This window comes from Cryptomeria japonica, chromosome 1 (assembly GCF_030272615.1).
Source record: "Cryptomeria japonica chromosome 1, Sugi_1.0, whole genome shotgun sequence".
Classification (NCBI taxonomy): Eukaryota; Viridiplantae; Streptophyta; class Pinopsida; order Cupressales; family Cupressaceae; genus Cryptomeria; species Cryptomeria japonica.
This window is the reverse complement of record NC_081405.1, coordinates 712,296,555-712,315,352: the sequence shown is the minus strand read 5'-3', so window position 1 is coordinate 712,315,352 and position 18,798 is coordinate 712,296,555. Positions and strand designations below refer to the sequence as shown.

The following is an 18,798-nucleotide window of genomic DNA, read 5'->3' as shown; positions in this document are numbered from 1 at the left end:
CCAACAAGGTCGGCCTCCTCCAAGAGATTCCTCTGGAAAATCCAAAGCATGAAGTGTATATCATGGGAAAAGGTTAGCCACACACCAAGGAACATTAAAATCAATGCTCAGGGCTCCGCAAGCTATGGAAGGGATCCAGTAGATCACAAATGCAAATAGGTCCAAGCAACTAGAAACAAGAAACTGTCAACTGGTAATAGTAAACTATCATGGAAACCGATAGTGATAACTTGGCAAAAAATGATCCAAATGCTCTGCATTTTGGGAATAAGGAAGATGATCAAGTCTTCAAGTATAATCCAACTTCACAGGATCTAGTGAGCCAAAACCGAGACACACAAAAAGAAATACTGAAACTGCAAACAAAAAGGAAAACAAAAAGGAATTATTTTTGGTTGATGCAAGATTGCCATGAACCAAGGATGCTCCTCCATCAGACATCCGAGGTTATTGAAAAAGTGAGTCTCTCACTTTGCTGGGGTTAGAGGAAAACCAAGGCGGTCTACCTCTACTTGAGAAATCCAAGATGAATCTTCAACTGGTTTGTCCTTCCACTTCACAAGATACTCCTTATACTAATTGCTTTGGGTACTACACCCAATCCTACTGTCCAAAATGTCTTCAATCTGATCCGATTCCTTCTGGGGAAATTATTTCTCCAAGTTTGCAATACGGTCTTCACTGAATTCTAGTTCATGATGCTCATGGAGATCTGTGATGTTAAACACAGGTGAAATACTCACACTATCTGGTAACTCCACTTCATATGTATTTCCAGAACCGAACTTCCTCAAAATCTTGCAAGGTCCAAACTTTCTCATCTACAACTTGTTATAAGTTCCAACTGAGAATCTTTCTTTTCTTAGATATACCATCAGTTCATTGCCAACTTCAAATTCCTTATGTCTCCTCTTCTCATTTGCCTTCTCCTTATACTTGTTGTTCATGTCCTCCAAATGCTGCTTAACCTGAATATGCAAGGTTGCCATGTGATCTACAAAGTCTTCTGCTACTGAAATTCTCTGGTCTTCATTGCTAATATCTCTTAATTTTGGTATACCTCTAGGATGCACTCCAGTAACAATCTCAAAAGGTGTTCTTCTAGTACTTCTATTTACTAAATTATTGTAGGCAAACTCTGCTTGTGCAAGAATCAAATCCCAACTTCAGGTTTTATCTCCAACTAAACATCTCAACAAATTTCCCAAGCTCTGGTTAAGTACTTTTGTCTGTCCATCAGTCTGTGGATGAAAAGTAGAATTGAACTTCAAATATGTCTTCATCTTTTTCCAAAGTGTTCTCCAAAAATAGCCAACAAACTTAGTGTCTCTGTCTGAAACTACGCTCTTAAGTAATCTATGCAATCTCACTACTCCCTTGAAAAATTGGTCTACTACATGTAATGCATCTGATGTCTTTTTACAAGGTATGAAATGAGCCATCTTTGAGAATCTATCCACTACCACTAATATAGAATCATTCCCTCTTTGTCTTTTAGGTAATCCAAGTATGAAATCCATGCTTATATCCTCCCAACGTCTTACCGGTACTATCAAAGGTTTGTACAATCCCACATTCTGACTACTACCCTTTGGAACTTGACAAACTCTACAACTTTGCACATATTTATTAACATCCTTATGAATCTAGGGCCAAAAGTATTGCTCACTCACCAATGGTACTGTTTTGTCAATACCAAAATGTTCAGCTAATCCTCAACTATGTTTCTCCTTTATCAGATTCTCCCTCATAGAACTCTTAGGTATGCACAACTGAACTCCTCTGAATAGCATCCCATCCTAAATGAAATAATCCAACCACTTACTTCTATCTACCATAGTTGGTTCTCTACATTCTCTCCAAGGTTATGCAAAATCTGGGTCATCATCATACAAGGTCTTCAATTTCTCAAATCCTAATACTATCACTCTCATCTCTATCAGCAAATTCCTTCTCCTACTCAATGCATCAACAAATTTGTTCGAATTCCCACTTCTATGCTTCAACACAAAGGTGTAACTCTGAAAAAATTCTACCTACCTCATATGTCTCTGATTCAACTTGCTCTGATTGTTCAAATACTACAAAGCTTGATGATCTATATATAACACAAACTCCTTAGGCAACAAGTAATGTCTCCACTTCTTCAAGGCTTGAATTATGGCATAAAACTCCTAATCATATATTGAATATCTCCTCTGGACATCAATCAATTTCTCAGTAAAATAAGTTACTGCTCTCCCTTCCTGACTCGAGACTGCTCCTATTGTTGTTCCACTTGCATCACAATCCACTTGAATTGCTTTATTGAAATCCAGTAAAACCAACACAGGTTGCTCAGTCACTTTCTACTTCAATAGCTCAAAAATTTTGTTTGCTCCAGTGGTCCACTTGAATTCCTTCTTATCCCCTCTCATTGTCTCAGTCATAGGGTTACAAATTGAACTGAAATTTCTGATGAACTTTCGGTAAAAACTAGCCAATCCATGAAATGATCTTACCTCTCCAATGCTTTCCGGTGTAGGCCATTCAACAATTGCTTTCATGTTCTCGGGGTCCATCTTCAAACCATCTTCAAATATCACAAATCCCAAATAGACTAACTTATCCTTCATGAAAGTAAACTTTTTGATATTTATCAACAACTTTTCTTCTCTCAACCTCTGCAAAACTTGTCTCAAATGCAACAAATGTTCCTCTTTTGTATTACTGAAAATCAGAATGTCATCCAAATACATAATAACAAACTTACCCAAGAATTTCTTCAATACCTCATTCATCAACCTCATGAAAGTACTCGGTGCATTAGTTAACCAAAAAGGCATCACCAACCATTTGTACAGTCCTTCATTTGTCTTGAATGTTGTCTTCGACTCATCTCCTTCTCTGATCCTGATCTAATTTTATCGACTCTTCAAATCTATCTTTGTAAAGTATTTGGATCCACTCAAATAGTCCATTATGTCTTCCATCCTAGGCAAAGAAAATCGGTATTTCACTGTGATCTTGTTTATTGCTCTGGAATCGGTACACATTCTCCATTCTACATACTTCTTAGGTTATAATATTGTTGGTACTGCACAAGGGCTCAAACTTTCTCTGATCAAACCTTTCTTCAACAACTCCTGCACTTGTCTATTCAGTTCTTCACTCTCCGTCGATGTCATTTGGTGTGTATATTTGTTAGGAAAGCTAGCTTCGGGAACTAGGTCCATGCAATGACTAATACTTCTCATAGGTGGCAGTCCACTGGGAACATTATCTAAAATATTATCTTCATATTCTGTCAGCAAATCTTTTCTCTTTCGGTTGTTCCTCTTCATGCTTCAGATTCTCAATCTTCTTAGGAATTAAGGCAAAACACACATTCTCATGTCTCAATCCATCCAGGAATTTCCTTCCATCCACTAAAAAAATTCTAGCATTCGTGCAAACTTCATTCTTCAAAGGTTCCTCCAAGGGAAGCGAGGTTTGCTTCATCCCATTCGCCACAATAGTGTATGTATTCTTCCTCCCATCACATATTGCCTATCTATCAAATTGCCAAGGTCTACCCAAAAAAAGATGACAATTATCCATAGGCATAATATCACACAAGACTTCATCATGATAATTACCAATTTTCATCTTCACCAAACATTTCTCACTTACTAACAACTTATGTTCATCTTGAATCCATGCTATCTGATAAGGCTTAGGGTGTTTCAATCTTTCCAAATTCAACTTATTCACCATCTCTTCTGAAATAAAATTATTTGAACTACCACTATCAATAACAACTTTACAACACATTGGATACCTTACATCTAGTCTTGAAAAAACTCTTCCTCTGCAAGGGCTCTTCATCTATCCCGGTATGACACAAAGCTCTCCTCACCATCAACAGTTCTCCATCTTCTGGTTTATTATCTGATCCGGTGGGGTTTTCTTCCACCATTGTTGCTCTTTCTGTATTCTCTGTCTTCTTACACTTGAAATCATGATGTCCTTCCCCTCCACACTTATAGCAATTTCCTCTAAATTCTCTCTTGTCTTGTCTTCCGAAATTCTCATTCCGGTAGCTATCTTGTTCTCTCCTCCGGTCAAAATTTCTATCATCTTTCTGGTATGAATTACCTTTTTTGTTTACTTCTTTGTCCTTGTTCTGATCTGTACAGGTTCCTCTACCTCCAGTATATCCTCTTCCTCCTTGAAATCTACCTCTAGTAAACCTTCCACCTCTGCCTCTCTGCCTTTGCTCATGTCTTTTGTTTAGCTTCTCTTTAGCCTTTAGGGCATACTGGTAAGCCTCTTCAACACTCTGTAATTTGATCAAATTGAGTTCATCTTGTATAGACATCCGCAATCCATTCAAATATCTTGCAACTTGTTCAACTTCATCATCAACATGTCTGGATCTGATATTCAACTTGTAAAATGCTTCGACGTATTCCTTCACACTAGATTCCTTTTGTCTCAAATTATGCAACTTTTAAAATAGATTGACTTCATAATCAACCAGAATAAATTTTGACTTCAACTTAGCAACCATCTGATCCAATGTCTTGATCTTATCTTTACCTCTCCTCTGTCTATCAACCTACAAATTCTCGCACCAAAGAGATGCATGACCTTTCAACCAGGTACAAGCATATTTCACCTTCCTTTCTTTTGCAGTGTTTTCAAAATCAAAACCGTCAAAAACTTTTCCTCATCCAGATCAACCACTGGTGGGTTTACTTGTTATGTCGGGGTTTCTTCTCCTTCATCTTCACTTACATCTTCAATGTATCGGCCTCTCCTCTGGGTTGTCTCCATGACTTCCAACCGGGTTGCTATACCTCACAACATTTCCATCACAATAGGGTTTGCATTCCCACGTGCTCCACCATTCCTAGTTCCTCTTCACACCATCTTTTACACCAGTCCTCTGTAGTTGCAGGTCAGATCCACAGTCTACCACCCTACAACAAAAATTCTCAGGATACGCAATCTCTGGAATGAAGCTTTCTCTGATACCACTTGAAGCAGTCATCGGTTAGGAGGGACCTCAAAGAGATCAATTTGGGTCGGTCAGCAAGAGTAAACACAACAAAAACACAAAGATATGATGGAGGCAATGTATAACAAATTGAATTATTTTATGAAAACTAATTACAACCAACTGATATCAACCAGGTTACAGAATCCGGCTCATAGGCATGCTAAAACATGCTCAAAGTACATAATAGGTCACAACCGGGACCTCAAATCTCAAGATCTAACTTCTATGCTTAGTCTGACTACTTGATTACATTTTAATGTGCAATTACAATGATTTATACGATCCAAGGGGATCCGGTCGGCCCAAAAAGGGATCAAAACCTGAAGAACAAGACCTAAAGTGTAAAACCAACAAGGTCAGCCTCCACCAAGATATTCCTCTGGAAAATACAAAGGATGAAGTGTAAATCATGGGAAAAGGTCGGCCACATTTCAAGGAACATCAAAATCAACACTCAAGGCTCTATAAGCTACGGAAGGGATCCGATAGATCAGAAATACAAATAGGTCTAGGCAACCGGTAACAAGAAACTGTCAATTGCTAACATGAAAATAACTTGCCGGAAAATGATCCAAATGCTCTGTAGCTTGGGAATAAAGAAGATGATCAAGTCTTCAAGTATAATTCAACTCCACAAGATCCGATGAACCGAAATCGGGACACATAGAAATAAATGCTGAAATGTACAAATCATAATTATTGAGGAACACTTTGGCTAGCTAGATGATTCATTGGGTGCATCAAGGAAGTGACATCAGATATCTTCTAGTGCTATGTCTTAGTTAGAGATTATCAATGTATTCTTAGTGTGAATGAATTACATATTACTTGAAGTATATTATATTAGATTAGTCGAGATTCCTTTATGAAGAGTGCATATATTCTAATGCATCTTTAACTTTTTTAAAAGAATAGAAGAGATGTTTAGGATGATAAGATATGTGTAGATTTGATTGTGTTGAACACACCACAAGACTAGGGGGAAGGGTGACAAATTACTCTTTAGGAAATCCTTAAAATTTTTGAATCACAAATGCTTATCAATAATCTTTAGTCATGTTACACTAATGAAAGATGAATAAATAAACACCAAACACAAGAATACTACATGTTTACATGAAAAACCCAATTTGGGAAAAAACATGGTGAGAATTACACTCTCTATATGAATAAATGAATACAATTTTTTAGTCATGATGCCAAGGAAGATTGTTTCTCCTAATTTTGGCTTGTAGGCTAAGGTACACAACCATAGGGCAAGATACAATGAATTTGCAAGCTTAGACACACGATCCAAGGGTAAGATATAAATTTGTACAATTTGCCAAAAAGAATCACCATCTTTTGGCAAGCAAAAAAGACTGATGAATTGAAATGAATAAGATCTCCTAATCGTGAAATATCCTCAAACCTTTGATAAAAGTAAAAAATATCATGGCAAACACAACACACATATTTGTTGCCTCAAAACTCTATCATATTCAAAGATATGATCATATAGGTTCATCCCAAACTAATATTCACACTTATGCTTCCCACATATACTTACACATCACTTTCAATCAATCCACACTCAAGTTCACACATTTTCACATCTATTTATATCATATTAATCAATGAAACTCTCAACTAGGGTGACCACAAATAGAATAAACATAATTTACACAAAGTTGGCCACCCTAAGAAACTATGCTAAATGTGGTCCACTCCAGGAGATAAAGAGGACCCAAATACATCACAGTATATCTCCCTATGTTGATTCCAATGATCCACACACAAAAACACATCTTCCAAGGTTGTTATCAAACATAATGTGTAGATAAACAGTAAAGTATGTTAACCAGTCAGCCAAAAAATATTATGCAATGCAAATTGTTTAATGTGGATCTTCACACACCATGGTAAGACACATAAAAAACACCTTAACACAACATCCAATGCACATTTATACCAAATGGGTATGATCCAAATAAGATGAACCAACTGAGTCGACTAGAGACCAACACAAACGATAAGATTGAATAACATAACAACATAACTTCACTTGTGGAGCAAACCAACACTTAAATTCTAAACTAGAACACTACATGATCAATATGAACAAATCCTTTAAGCTACAACATCTGAAACAACATTGTGGGTCAATGTGGAGCATTCTTTAGACTATTCCTAATAGACAATCTTACTATCGATAAAATGCAACAACTAACTTCAACACCTGAATTGTTGAGGACCTAAAAATATAATAGTGCAATATCCACAAAACATAGACATTAAATCTAGAACCACAAGACATCATCTTCAAAAGTGGAGGAATACAAAGCATTCTCTCATAAAGACTTTAAATACTCTTTCAAACATATTTTAGGTTCCAATAATGTTACCTTCTAGAAACATCACATACTCACTCAATATCACCACCAAACATCATAACATCTTTTGAACATTAATTTTTGGCCCTTTGCATATCATGCAAAAGTCCACACATATCAGGTTGACATCAATGACAACACTAAATTTACATTTCTAACAAATTGATGTTATTGAAGAGGATAGAAGAAGGGGTCATAAAAGAATAAGAAACACACTAGATATTGAAATAGTTCTAGGAGAACAAAAATAAAATGAGGTCTCCCATTTGATACCTCACAAATACATAGCTTCAGATCAAACCATTTAACCTTTTTAGAAAAAAAATATATAAAATATGTTGAAATCCACTTCAATAATTGGTAAGAGATATATAATTGCTATTTATAGTATTTTAGAAATTGGAATCCAAAAAATTGATAGATAAAATAAATGATCTAGAATAATATTTTGAATACAATAAGGGTTAGATTTATTAAGATAAAATTAAAAAGAATATTTGATTAAATTGGAATAAGTACAATGGAGTAAGGGAGAATAGTAGTCCTATATAAGATATTCCCATAAGGAGTTATGGAGTAGTAGTCTCATACAAGGAGAAGCGAGTGGAAATGCTAAAAAAGGAAAGTAAGAAATGATAGTATTATCCCCATATATTGATTTGTAAGAAAGAAAATTCATATTGATAGAGTTATAAGAAAGGTGGTATCCCTAATAGTGAATTACTATTAAAAAGTGGTATCCCTACTAATTTAACTATTGAGGGACTTGTTACCAACCCTTAATAAACATCTTTAAAATATAATTAAATTATATTTCACTTCATTCTCAAGAAGAAATGATTCTAATGTATATTCTATGGTGGAAAACATTAATTATAAGATGATCTCGTTATACTTATACTTATACTTATGTTTAAATACATTAAGCAATACCTAGAAAAAATAAAATTGGACTAATAAATAACAAGAATAATATTTAATTTTAAAAAATTTATACAACAAAATCAAAGATAATCAAATCATCTTTGTTTCATTTATAATTCAATCTAAATAATATTTTGTATATAAATTTAAATATAAGTATATTAATGTTTTATTTAAAAATTCATACCACAAATTTATGAGAGTTACTACTAACAATGTTATCTTCATCTGTAGATTTCCTTTCTCAAGCAATTTTGGGGATCAGTGAATGAGTCAGATTATACCACAATGCGATTGGGATTCATTAAGGTATACATAGACTATAATTATAACTTTTACAAATTTAAATCCTCTCTTTTTAAAGCGTGTGTTTTGTCTCTCTTAAATTTTCTTCATTTCTTCAATGTCTAATTTACCTCTTGTCTAAATATAATGCCTAAATTCCTTGTAGGAGATAATTGTGCTTTCTATTTTAGTGGGATATCTCAACCATCTTAATATATGTGCTTCATTGTATGTAGTATATATCGAGTGGAACAATATCTTATAATTTTTACAAGTACATGATACGGAACCTTGAAGAAGATTTCGAAAAAGTTGTTGGCATAAGGTTTGTATTGCTTGCTATTTTTGACATTAGATTATCTTCATTCTTTTACTAATATAGAAGGAAAATTGTCTAATAATTTTATTTTATTTTACCTTTAAATTTATGCAAATGATTGCAGGTGGTACCTCTGGATATATGTCATCATCTTTTTGTTATTAAATAATCACGGTGAGTTAAATGCATGCACATAAATAGCATTTTTTATCTTTTTATGAAAATTCTGTCAATAAACTTGTAATGAAAGGTAGAAAAAAATATTCTCAAGAATTATTTTTCACTTTTAAAATTAATTGTTTAATTAATAAATATTGTGAAAAAAGAGTATTATTTATTAAATAAAAAATACATAATGAAAAGACTACATATACAACATAAAGACAATATTTATGACAAGACTACGTCTAATATTAATAAGCATATATGAAAATTCAAAGATGTCATTAGATATGTATTGAGATAAATAAGAGTTAAGATACTAATACATTTCATTATATTGATAGGTATAATTTATATTATTAAAAAATATATTTATTCATCATTTTATTGAAATGAACAATGTGTAATACTTTGTTAAAGTATTTATAATTGGTATATAATTATTATAAATTAGGTAAACCACCAAATAAATGTATTATTAATAAAAATACTAGAGAATGATAAAAAGACATGATCATCGTTGATTTTTTATGTCAGTGAATGCAAGTGTACAAGGATGACAACCTATGAATTGTCACTTAGGGAAAAAATGTAACTACATTTTATCACAATTTCAAGGTGTAAATTTTAAGGGGAAACATGTAGCTACATTGCACTAACTCTTCAAAGATGATCCATGACTTGACAATATGGTTGCCACTATGTGTTCCTGCATAACAGATCAACCAAAAATGGCAAACCATGTGTTTAATATTTTATTTGGTTTTCTTGATTCAAGCCTAAGGATCAAGGATTTATATTTTCCACTTTCTTATATCTCTACATTTTTTCCCTCTATATATTTCATTTTGAATGAATAAACATAAGGCTCTTATTAACAAATCCTCTACATAGAGTAGTGGGTTCCATTGAGTATAATACAAAACTGTATATTTATGCAAATAGAACTCTCATAATGAGTTTTGCATTTTTGGTGCTGATGATTGAAAGATATAAAAAATCTTCCTTTGGGTGATTAGTGAAAATTGCAAATCACATTATAGTTGCCTAAATTGAAAGCTTAAATTTTTTTCTCTTAAATTAAAGAATATGCCCTCACGGATGACCTATATTGCATAATATTTGGCACCATGAGAGCCATGTGATCAATTCTTCATTTAATGGTGAAAAAAAGGGTTAGGGTTAAATTCAAATGATAAAACAACTAAGTTACCTAATTAACCTTCACATTGGGGAGGAGAGGAATCTAATAGATCTAGCCTTAGAAGATTAAGATTTTGATCAGATTCTAGCTCCTTTTGATAGGGCTTTCTCCTTCCTAAATTGAATTGAATTGTTGAAGATTAGGGCCCAAAATAGGTGATAAATGAAGCAATCTAATAGAAATAGTAAGCTACATATGTCGTACAAAGCCACCAACTTGGATCTGAGCAAAAGAATATGTTTTGGATTGTTCCCAAAAGTTTGGGCTATTTTTTTGAGACTAGGTAGTATCAATTCGCCATGGTCCTTTGAATTTATTATTGTTGAAAGATGAACCTGTTTGTCTCTGGGAATTTTGTCAATCCTCCTTATTATAGCTCTGTACTTGTTCCAACACATAGAGAGAAAGGGAAAATTGTTGGGAATAGGGGTTTATCTTAGGTCAAACCTTGGATTGAATTAACCATGAAATCAAATCGATAAATATAAATGAAGGACTACAGTAGAATGTTTTCCTTTTGAGGGAAAAGCCAAAAATGGTTGAAACACTAATGATATACCTCAATGAAGCTTTGTTTTGGATTAAGGCAAAAACAGGTTTTGAAGGGACCCTGAAACCTTTTACAATGAAGATTCTAAAAGACCTCAATGAAGCTTTGTTTATCTCCACAAAGGAATTAGGGTTTCATGTAGGTTGTCTTTGTAAAACATAGATCATGAATGTCATGTTAATGCTTGAATCTTAACTTCACTTTTGCTCCAATGCTTGATGAAAGACTGATTGCTTTCTCATTTGAATTTGCTGAAGTATAATTGAGATCTTGAATGAGATTAGAAAATTTAATAAGGGTTAAAATGAGAGGGGTAGACCTCCTTTTATACTTATCAAAAATCAAGTTAAATTTCTGCAACCAGCAAACACAGGGCTAGTTTTCCCACTCACCAAAGATGACTATTAGAGGGGGCCAATTTGGGACCTATTTAAGAGGACCAAGGTGTATACACCTCGGTCTTGATTTAGGCCTAGGGTGTGGTATTCCCTGGTCCTATAAATCAGGACTCTAGATTGGGGCTAAGTTGGAAAATTAATGAAAATGTGAGTTAGATGGATCGTGTGAGCAGAATTAGTATTGCAATTTGGTCTTGGAAGTCAGAACACCAAAGTGAGGCCTGAGTGAGGAAAAAATTGTAAGTGAGTACAATTTAGGACACTACACTTCCTTTTAATTTATTTACTCTAAAATACTTTTGTACCTTTTCTACTTTTCTTCCTACAACTTAAATCATTGTACTTGCCTCAACATGTTCAAGGCAGTGATTGGACAAGAGAATTGAGCCCTATGATAAGTAACTCTCATTTCCTCCTACCTAACATCTTATGTTGACTCCTTTGCATCCATTCAGTCTAATTCTTCAAGTCTTATTTCTTGTTGCATGGAAACGTCATATCTATTATATGACATCTCTATTTCCTATTTCCTAACCTATTGTATATGTAGACACATAAATCTGTCCACTTAATTAAATGAATATTTAGTATTTATTTGATTATTTAACCATCAATCAATAATTAATTAAATTAATATTTAATTAATTCATCTTAACCCTCTTCTCCTATTAATTAAATAAATTGTTCAATTTATTTGATTTAATTCACCTAACCAAATTCAGACCATTAATTAAATAAATAAATCATATTTGTTTAATTAAATCTTCTTTCACATTTAAATAAACTAATATTTATTTAAATCCCCCAAAATCCCATCTTTCACATTTAAATAAATTAACATTTACATTTATTTAAATCACCTTTATCCTCCACCCACTTGCATTTTCCTACAAATGCAAGTTGCACAATTATTTTAAATAAATAAATTATTTATTTAAAATCCTATTTATCCTCACCCACTTGAAACCTTTAATGGTTTCCCTTAAAGTCTTCAAACTGAATGGCTTCCTTCTAGAGTCTTCTTAAACTTTTAATGGTTTCCCTCAAAGTCTTCAAGCATTTAATGCTTTATCTTCCTTTTTCTCATTTAAATAAATTAGATTTATTTAAATAAAATTCAAAAATTCACATTCACATTTAAATATATTTATTTGAATATCTACCCAAATGCAAATTACACCATTTAATTGAAATAAATGATTTTATTTTAATTGAAAATCCTAAAATTCCTCCCACTTGCATTCTCCTACAAAATCCACCTTCATGCCTAAATCCCTTCTAGATTCTTCTAACTCCTTCTAATTAGCCTAATCCTATCCTAATCATTGTCACATTCCTAAATAAAAGGGAGTCACTTCTCAAAAACCTCCAAAGTCTTCAATAACCATTAAAGGCTTTATGTCTTCAAATAGTTAACCTCTAAAGTCTTCCAAACCATTAAAGGCTCTTACATAACCATTTATGGTTAACTCACCTTTTACCTTTGGTTAGAGACTTTCCTCTAACTTAACCATCCTTTTGACTCGTGGGTCTCTTCAAAGCATTTATTTCTTTGACTAAGGTAACCATTTAACCCTTGCACATTCATTTATCCCTTGGATAAAAGGAATATCCATTAACCTAACCCTAACCCAACCCCGTAGGGTAACCATCATGTCCCCTCAAGCATTTAATGCTCCTTATCTCTCCTCTCAAGCCTCCTCATGGTGACACTTGTCAACATGGGATTGGGTTGAAAGTCTCACATGGATTGAATATCTTTCAATCCTAACCCTTGCTAAGATTTCTCAATCTTAACCCTTCATTTCCCCATTTGTTCTATAAATAGAACCCTTCTCCTCAAGCAAAGAAGGAAGCATTAGAGTATTGTTGTTATACTGGTATTAGCATAGAGCTTTTTCATAGCATCACTATCTACACTTGCATAGCATTTTCTTATCATATTCAACCATCTTGAATCTCCATATGGCATCCATGGCTAGTGCTAAAAGTTGAGAGCTACACTCATGTGCAACTTGGAGAGGAGAGGAACAATGGAGGAGCAACTATGAGCATCTTGCTTAGCATTTGGAGGAGCACAGTTTATCTATTCTATGTTTGTATGCTTTCTATTTCATGCTTAATATCTCTCTTGATATGTCTGTTTAGGATAATCCTTTGTTGCTAACACTAACGTTTGTTTCTTGTGCTCTTGTGTGTGTTGTCATCAAACAAATTTTCTAATCCTTTTTGCAGAGCATCAGATTCAATAAATAATGTGCTTACTTTCCCTCAATGGTTTATCATGGTGGTCTTTCCTTTCTTTCAGTTACATGACCAGTTGAATTTGTTTAAGGAAACTATCTTCTTTCCCTTACTTAAGGTGGTAGACAGAGTAAAATTTTATTTCTTTAAGGTTTTAGCAAGGGTTTCTGATTATTTAATTTTCTTTCCTTTTTGAGATGTGTTTTAGGCAAGTTTCTGGCCTATCATTTTGGCTATGTGGATAGTCTTAGGAGATGGAAAAGGATTTGTTGATCTAATATTTGAGCTAGGGTTTTTAGAAGACTCTTCCTCATTCACAAATTTTTTGTGTTTTAAAAAAATTGAATTGTAAAAAAAAAAATCTTGTAAGGAAAAGGATGCATGCGATTAATATGTTCTAGGTACCCCTCTTCTCTTAACTCCATAAACACTCATCTTGGAAATCTATTTAAATATCGATGTTTGACCATGGGGTCTGACATCTACCCTTTTTTCTTTCTTTTTTGCTAGAAATTCTTCCCATGCCATACCAAAAAGACTAATTATTTAAACTTCTTTTACTAGTAATTGAATTAGATAATGATGTGATAGAAAAGTTTTCTTACCTTTTTGTAATTCCCCACCCATACAAGATAGAAGGTGATAAAAGTAGTTTGTAATGCATGTTGTTAATTATAATAACTCAAAGAAGAATATCTTAATATATCCATCATAATTGTATCTAATTTTTCAATTAAAATTTTATAAAAGATCGTATATTAGTACATGCATCTTATCTTTTGTACAAGAAATCCGTCTTATGTAAAACTTGAGTTGTAACTTTTTTTAAGAAAGTGTATTGAAATGGAAGATATTACTTATTATACATTTTTCTATATAACTATATATAAATATGATCTCTCATTTTTCAAAAATAATTTCTTTCAATTTGAAAATAAATATAAATGTTAGTTGTATAATAATTGATGGAAGTGTTTTCTATATAATAAAACTCATTTTCTATAAAATAAATTTTAAATTTTATAAATTTAAAATATAAAGTATACTAAAATAAATTATATATTTTATAAATTTATTTGAATATGTCTAACTCTTTATTTTTTCGTATTCATATACATATACAAATTTAATTCTAAGTCTAATCTAATACTTTTGGTTTGAATGCAGGTTGGCATGTGTATTTTTATATATGCTTCATTCCTTTAATTGTAAGTTGCATGGTATCTTTGAAATTATATCATCTATTTCACATTAAAAATATTCTTAGATTTATTAATATAATTTTTTTAAATAGATATTTTATTTCTTTTTTATACATACATAGGTCATTGATTCTCGCGTGCTATCAGATATAAACTAACATATGTGAAAAATGCATCATATTTTATTTGATGAGATATTTAAGAATTAATGTCTAAGTAAAATCAAGGTTAATGAAAAATTTAGAATAATTAGATTGAAAATATCTTTTTGATAATAGTTTGATTGATTGTATCATTGACAAGATAGGATAGGTGTTAAAATCACTTTTAAAAGAATTTTTTTACTAATTCAACTTTGAGACACAAATTCATCCATTATCCTCTAACCTATGATGGATAAAAAATGATGGGCGACAAACACTTATCAACATAAATCTATAACATTATTTGTCTATAGTTCCATTCATTCACAAATTATAATGTGACATGATATGATGCATTTTTTCCTCCATAGTTTATTCTACAAATATGAAAAACAAGTCATTCTTGATGTTAACACAACACACGCAAGACAATGCAAGAACACCATGAAAGGAAGAAAAGTGCAGAAAATGTTTCCAAACACTAACCTAGTGAGGAGTTTAGGCAATTTTTTCCTACAAATCTTAAATGTTGTAATAAAAGAAACACATACAAAAAGAGATATTAAACATACATATGATTACCACAATGAACACATGATATATGTGGGAAAAACCTTTTCGTAGAAAAAAGCCCACACTCCAAAAGCATGACACTTTGTATCATCAATAAACAAAGTAGTTACAAGACAATGACAACACTAGGCTTCTTAAATAGGAGTATACTACAGTCAATCCTACACATTTTGGAAGCTCAACTTCACCTACAAAAAACCTCTTACAAAACTTGATACATTATGCTCTCCAAGATCTCCAATTTATAGAGAAACCAAACAAGGCGACAAGCCCAAAATAGACAAATCATCCAAAGCCAAGTGGCACATTTCCTAACCACCTGCAAGCATACAAATGACACTTGCACACCATTTTATGTTCCTTTACACATACCTTGAGACTTGGGCACCCAAAATTTGTTGTAATGAGGTATGGGAGGTGTTCTTACACACCCAACAACTGCCATAATTGATAGCACTGATAGCTATTAAAAAGACTATTAATAGTTGGTCTTCTTATAGCCTATCATAACGCAACTTGGGTGCCCACCATCTCCATGAAAACACCCCCCTCCTCTCAAATAAAACAAGAAACCAATCTTGAATCTACATAGGAGAGAGGATTCAATTGAATTTAAAAAATGTCATTGCATAATTGAACAACAAAGAACTATTACTTTTATTTTTTAGTTAATAATATAAAAAATAACATAAAACAATTAATCATAATGTGGCATGTCCAATAAACAAAAATATATATAACTTGATAAAAGGTGGTCTTCAAACTATGTTGTCGGTGTCTTTTATGTGAGACCTATCTCATTTGCTAAATTTAATCTGTTTCTAAAGCATTCAACTTCACCAATATTCTAAAAATTATTTTGTTTAAATGCAATTTATAATTTTTATGTGCTCTAACTTATTATTTTTCTCGGTTATTTTGTTTATCTGGTTTTCTTCTTTTTGAGTTTTGTCCAAGTGACTCTGATTTAGCTTTCAAAACTCACCTAGTATGACTCTGAAGGGTTTTCTCGTGTCCCTCTATATTTTTTGTGAATATACATATTATAGATAGTAACTAACACAAATATTAATCAAAAAAGATTTACCACTTTCAGTGTCAGCTGCCCTTCTGTCCAACCCCGTAGCCATTCTATGTCTGTTCTGCAGTTTTTGAATCCACATAACACAAAAGTTATTGATTGTACAATAGCACGATTTTGAAATACCAAATTAGATACGTACTTTTTTTAGCTATCAATTCTCCTATATTTATATCAACCTGCCCAACTGATATTATTTTTTATGAACAGCTTCTATTTATATTAGGTGCAAAACTAGAGCATATTATGATTCAGTTAGCCCAAGAATTTAGACAGAAGAACACTGTATGGCAAAGTTCTGAAATAGAACTTCGTCCTTCAAATGAGCACTTTTGGTTTAACCGACCTCAACTGCTAGTTTATTTAATTCACTTCATTTTGTTTCAGGTATATAAGTACAAACCCTTACACTTCATTTTGTTTCTCATGATTTTTTGCTTTTTTATAATGTGCATAAATTGAAATAACTATATTGGCTGTTGACAGAATGCATTTGAAATAGCATATTTCGTCTGGGTATTGGTAAGTATCTATAACACAAGAAATTAAATTTGATTTTTCTATAGAATTTTGATTTTTAATTTCTAATGTAAAGGATTTAATATGCAGATAACTTTTGGTTTCCGATCCTGTATAATGGGAAGGGTTGTTTACGTTATTCCTAGACTTGTAGTCGGGTATGTTTCACATAATCTCTTGAGTATATTGTCATTCTATACACAGTTATTTGAAAGTTAGATTATGTAAATCTTTTTCTTCATCAATATTTGAATAACATTTATTATCTATTATTAAGATATGAACTTTTTTATATTACAAATCCGTTCTATGAGATGGCACCTTGATCTCTATTGATGAGCAGAAAACTTCCAATTCATCTCAGAATTGGGTTTCATCCATCTCGAATAACATTTATTATCTATTATTAAGATATAAATTTTTTTATATTACAAATCGGTTCTATGAGATGGCGCCTTGATCTCTATTGATGAACAGGAAACTTCCAATTCATCTCAGAATTTGGTTTCATCCATCTCGAATAACATTTATTATCTATTATTAAGATATAATTTTATTTATATTACAAATTGGTTCTATGAGATGGCGCCTTGATCTCTATTGATGAGCAGAAAACTTCCAATTCATTTTAGAATTGGGTTTCATCCATCTCTCATTTCAGAATTGGGTTGGATGAAACCCAATTGATCAGAGATGGATGAAACCCAATTCTGAAATGAATTGGAAGTTTTCTGCTCATCAATAGAGATCAAGGCGCCATCTCATAGAACCGAAGGTTATGAACAAACTTTCTAATTTTCATTAATATTTTGAACTTTTGATTCATAAATTCTCCTTCTAAATTACATGTACTCTAAATTTCTTATCATGATGTCATCATAAAATTAATCATCTACTTATGATTTTATTCAGGTTGATTGTCCAAGTGCTATGTAGCTATAGTACCTTACCACTTTATGCCCTTGTTACTCAGGTGATAAACAGACTACTTTGAATGTATTATTATTACATAATATTAGAATTTATGTTACTAATCTCTGAACATTGAGGGATTCACATACCACTTTGTTTGTTGAACTCAGATGGTAACCAAACACAAAATGACATTATTTAGTGAGAGAATTGGAGAAGACATTATGGCATGGTATAAGAGAAGCCAAAAGAGAGTGAAGAAAAGGAATAAACTTGGTAATTCAAACAAAGATGAGAGAAAGCATGAGGTGGGTAATCCAGCCAGAGACATAGAGATGCCAGAGATCAATGCACCATCTAATCAAATGGCATCATAAAATAAAATAACACAATACTTTGATGAAAAAATTAATGTATTGGGTCTGAGATATCTTAATTTAATGTGTTGAAAAGTTTATATAAATGACAATATTGTATTTTTCAACTTTGATTAGTTTGGTAGAACAAATAATATCAAATAATTTGTTCAAGCTTTATGAACATTTATTTGTGAAGAAGGGCTTTCAACTATATGCATATTTTGGAATGAAATATTTTGAGAGAATCCAAAATTGGATGACAATAAATCTTCTTGTAGTTTGATATTCAACTGTGTATGTGTAACATGGCATTTTTAAGGAATCAATGTACTTTCCAATATTATAATTTGTTTCAACTTTTTTAATATTTTAATATATTATATTAATAAAAAATTAAGACTGATTTATATATGTAACTGATGAACTCAGCCATATGGGCTCTATGTAACTGATGAATTGTGCTATGACCACACCTTGCTAGCGGATTTTGGGTTGGGGACTTTGGTATAAACTGATATGTGGGATATT

At 32.3% G+C, this 18,798-nt stretch overlaps 1 protein-coding gene across 1 annotated transcript in view; it reads left to right on the top strand.

Annotated features, from left to right (window-relative positions):
- Nucleotides 1–18,560, top strand: part of LOC131050378 (MLO-like protein 1) — a 77,685-nt gene extending 59,125 nt beyond the window's left edge. Inside the window, exons 7-15 of the mRNA XM_057984539.2 lie at nt 8,554–8,628; nt 8,841–8,929; nt 9,048–9,097; nt 14,649–14,689; nt 16,691–16,867; nt 16,967–17,002; nt 17,090–17,157; nt 17,912–17,972; nt 18,082–18,560. Coding sequence (XP_057840522.2) covers nt 8,554–8,628; nt 8,841–8,929; nt 9,048–9,097; nt 14,649–14,689; nt 16,691–16,867; nt 16,967–17,002; nt 17,090–17,157; nt 17,912–17,972; nt 18,082–18,288 — 804 coding nt within the window. The 3' untranslated portion in view covers nt 18,289–18,560. The remainder of the gene's footprint in view (nt 1–8,553; nt 8,629–8,840; nt 8,930–9,047; nt 9,098–14,648; nt 14,690–16,690; nt 16,868–16,966; nt 17,003–17,089; nt 17,158–17,911; nt 17,973–18,081) is intronic.
- Nucleotides 18,561–18,798: the final 238 nt, after the last annotated feature.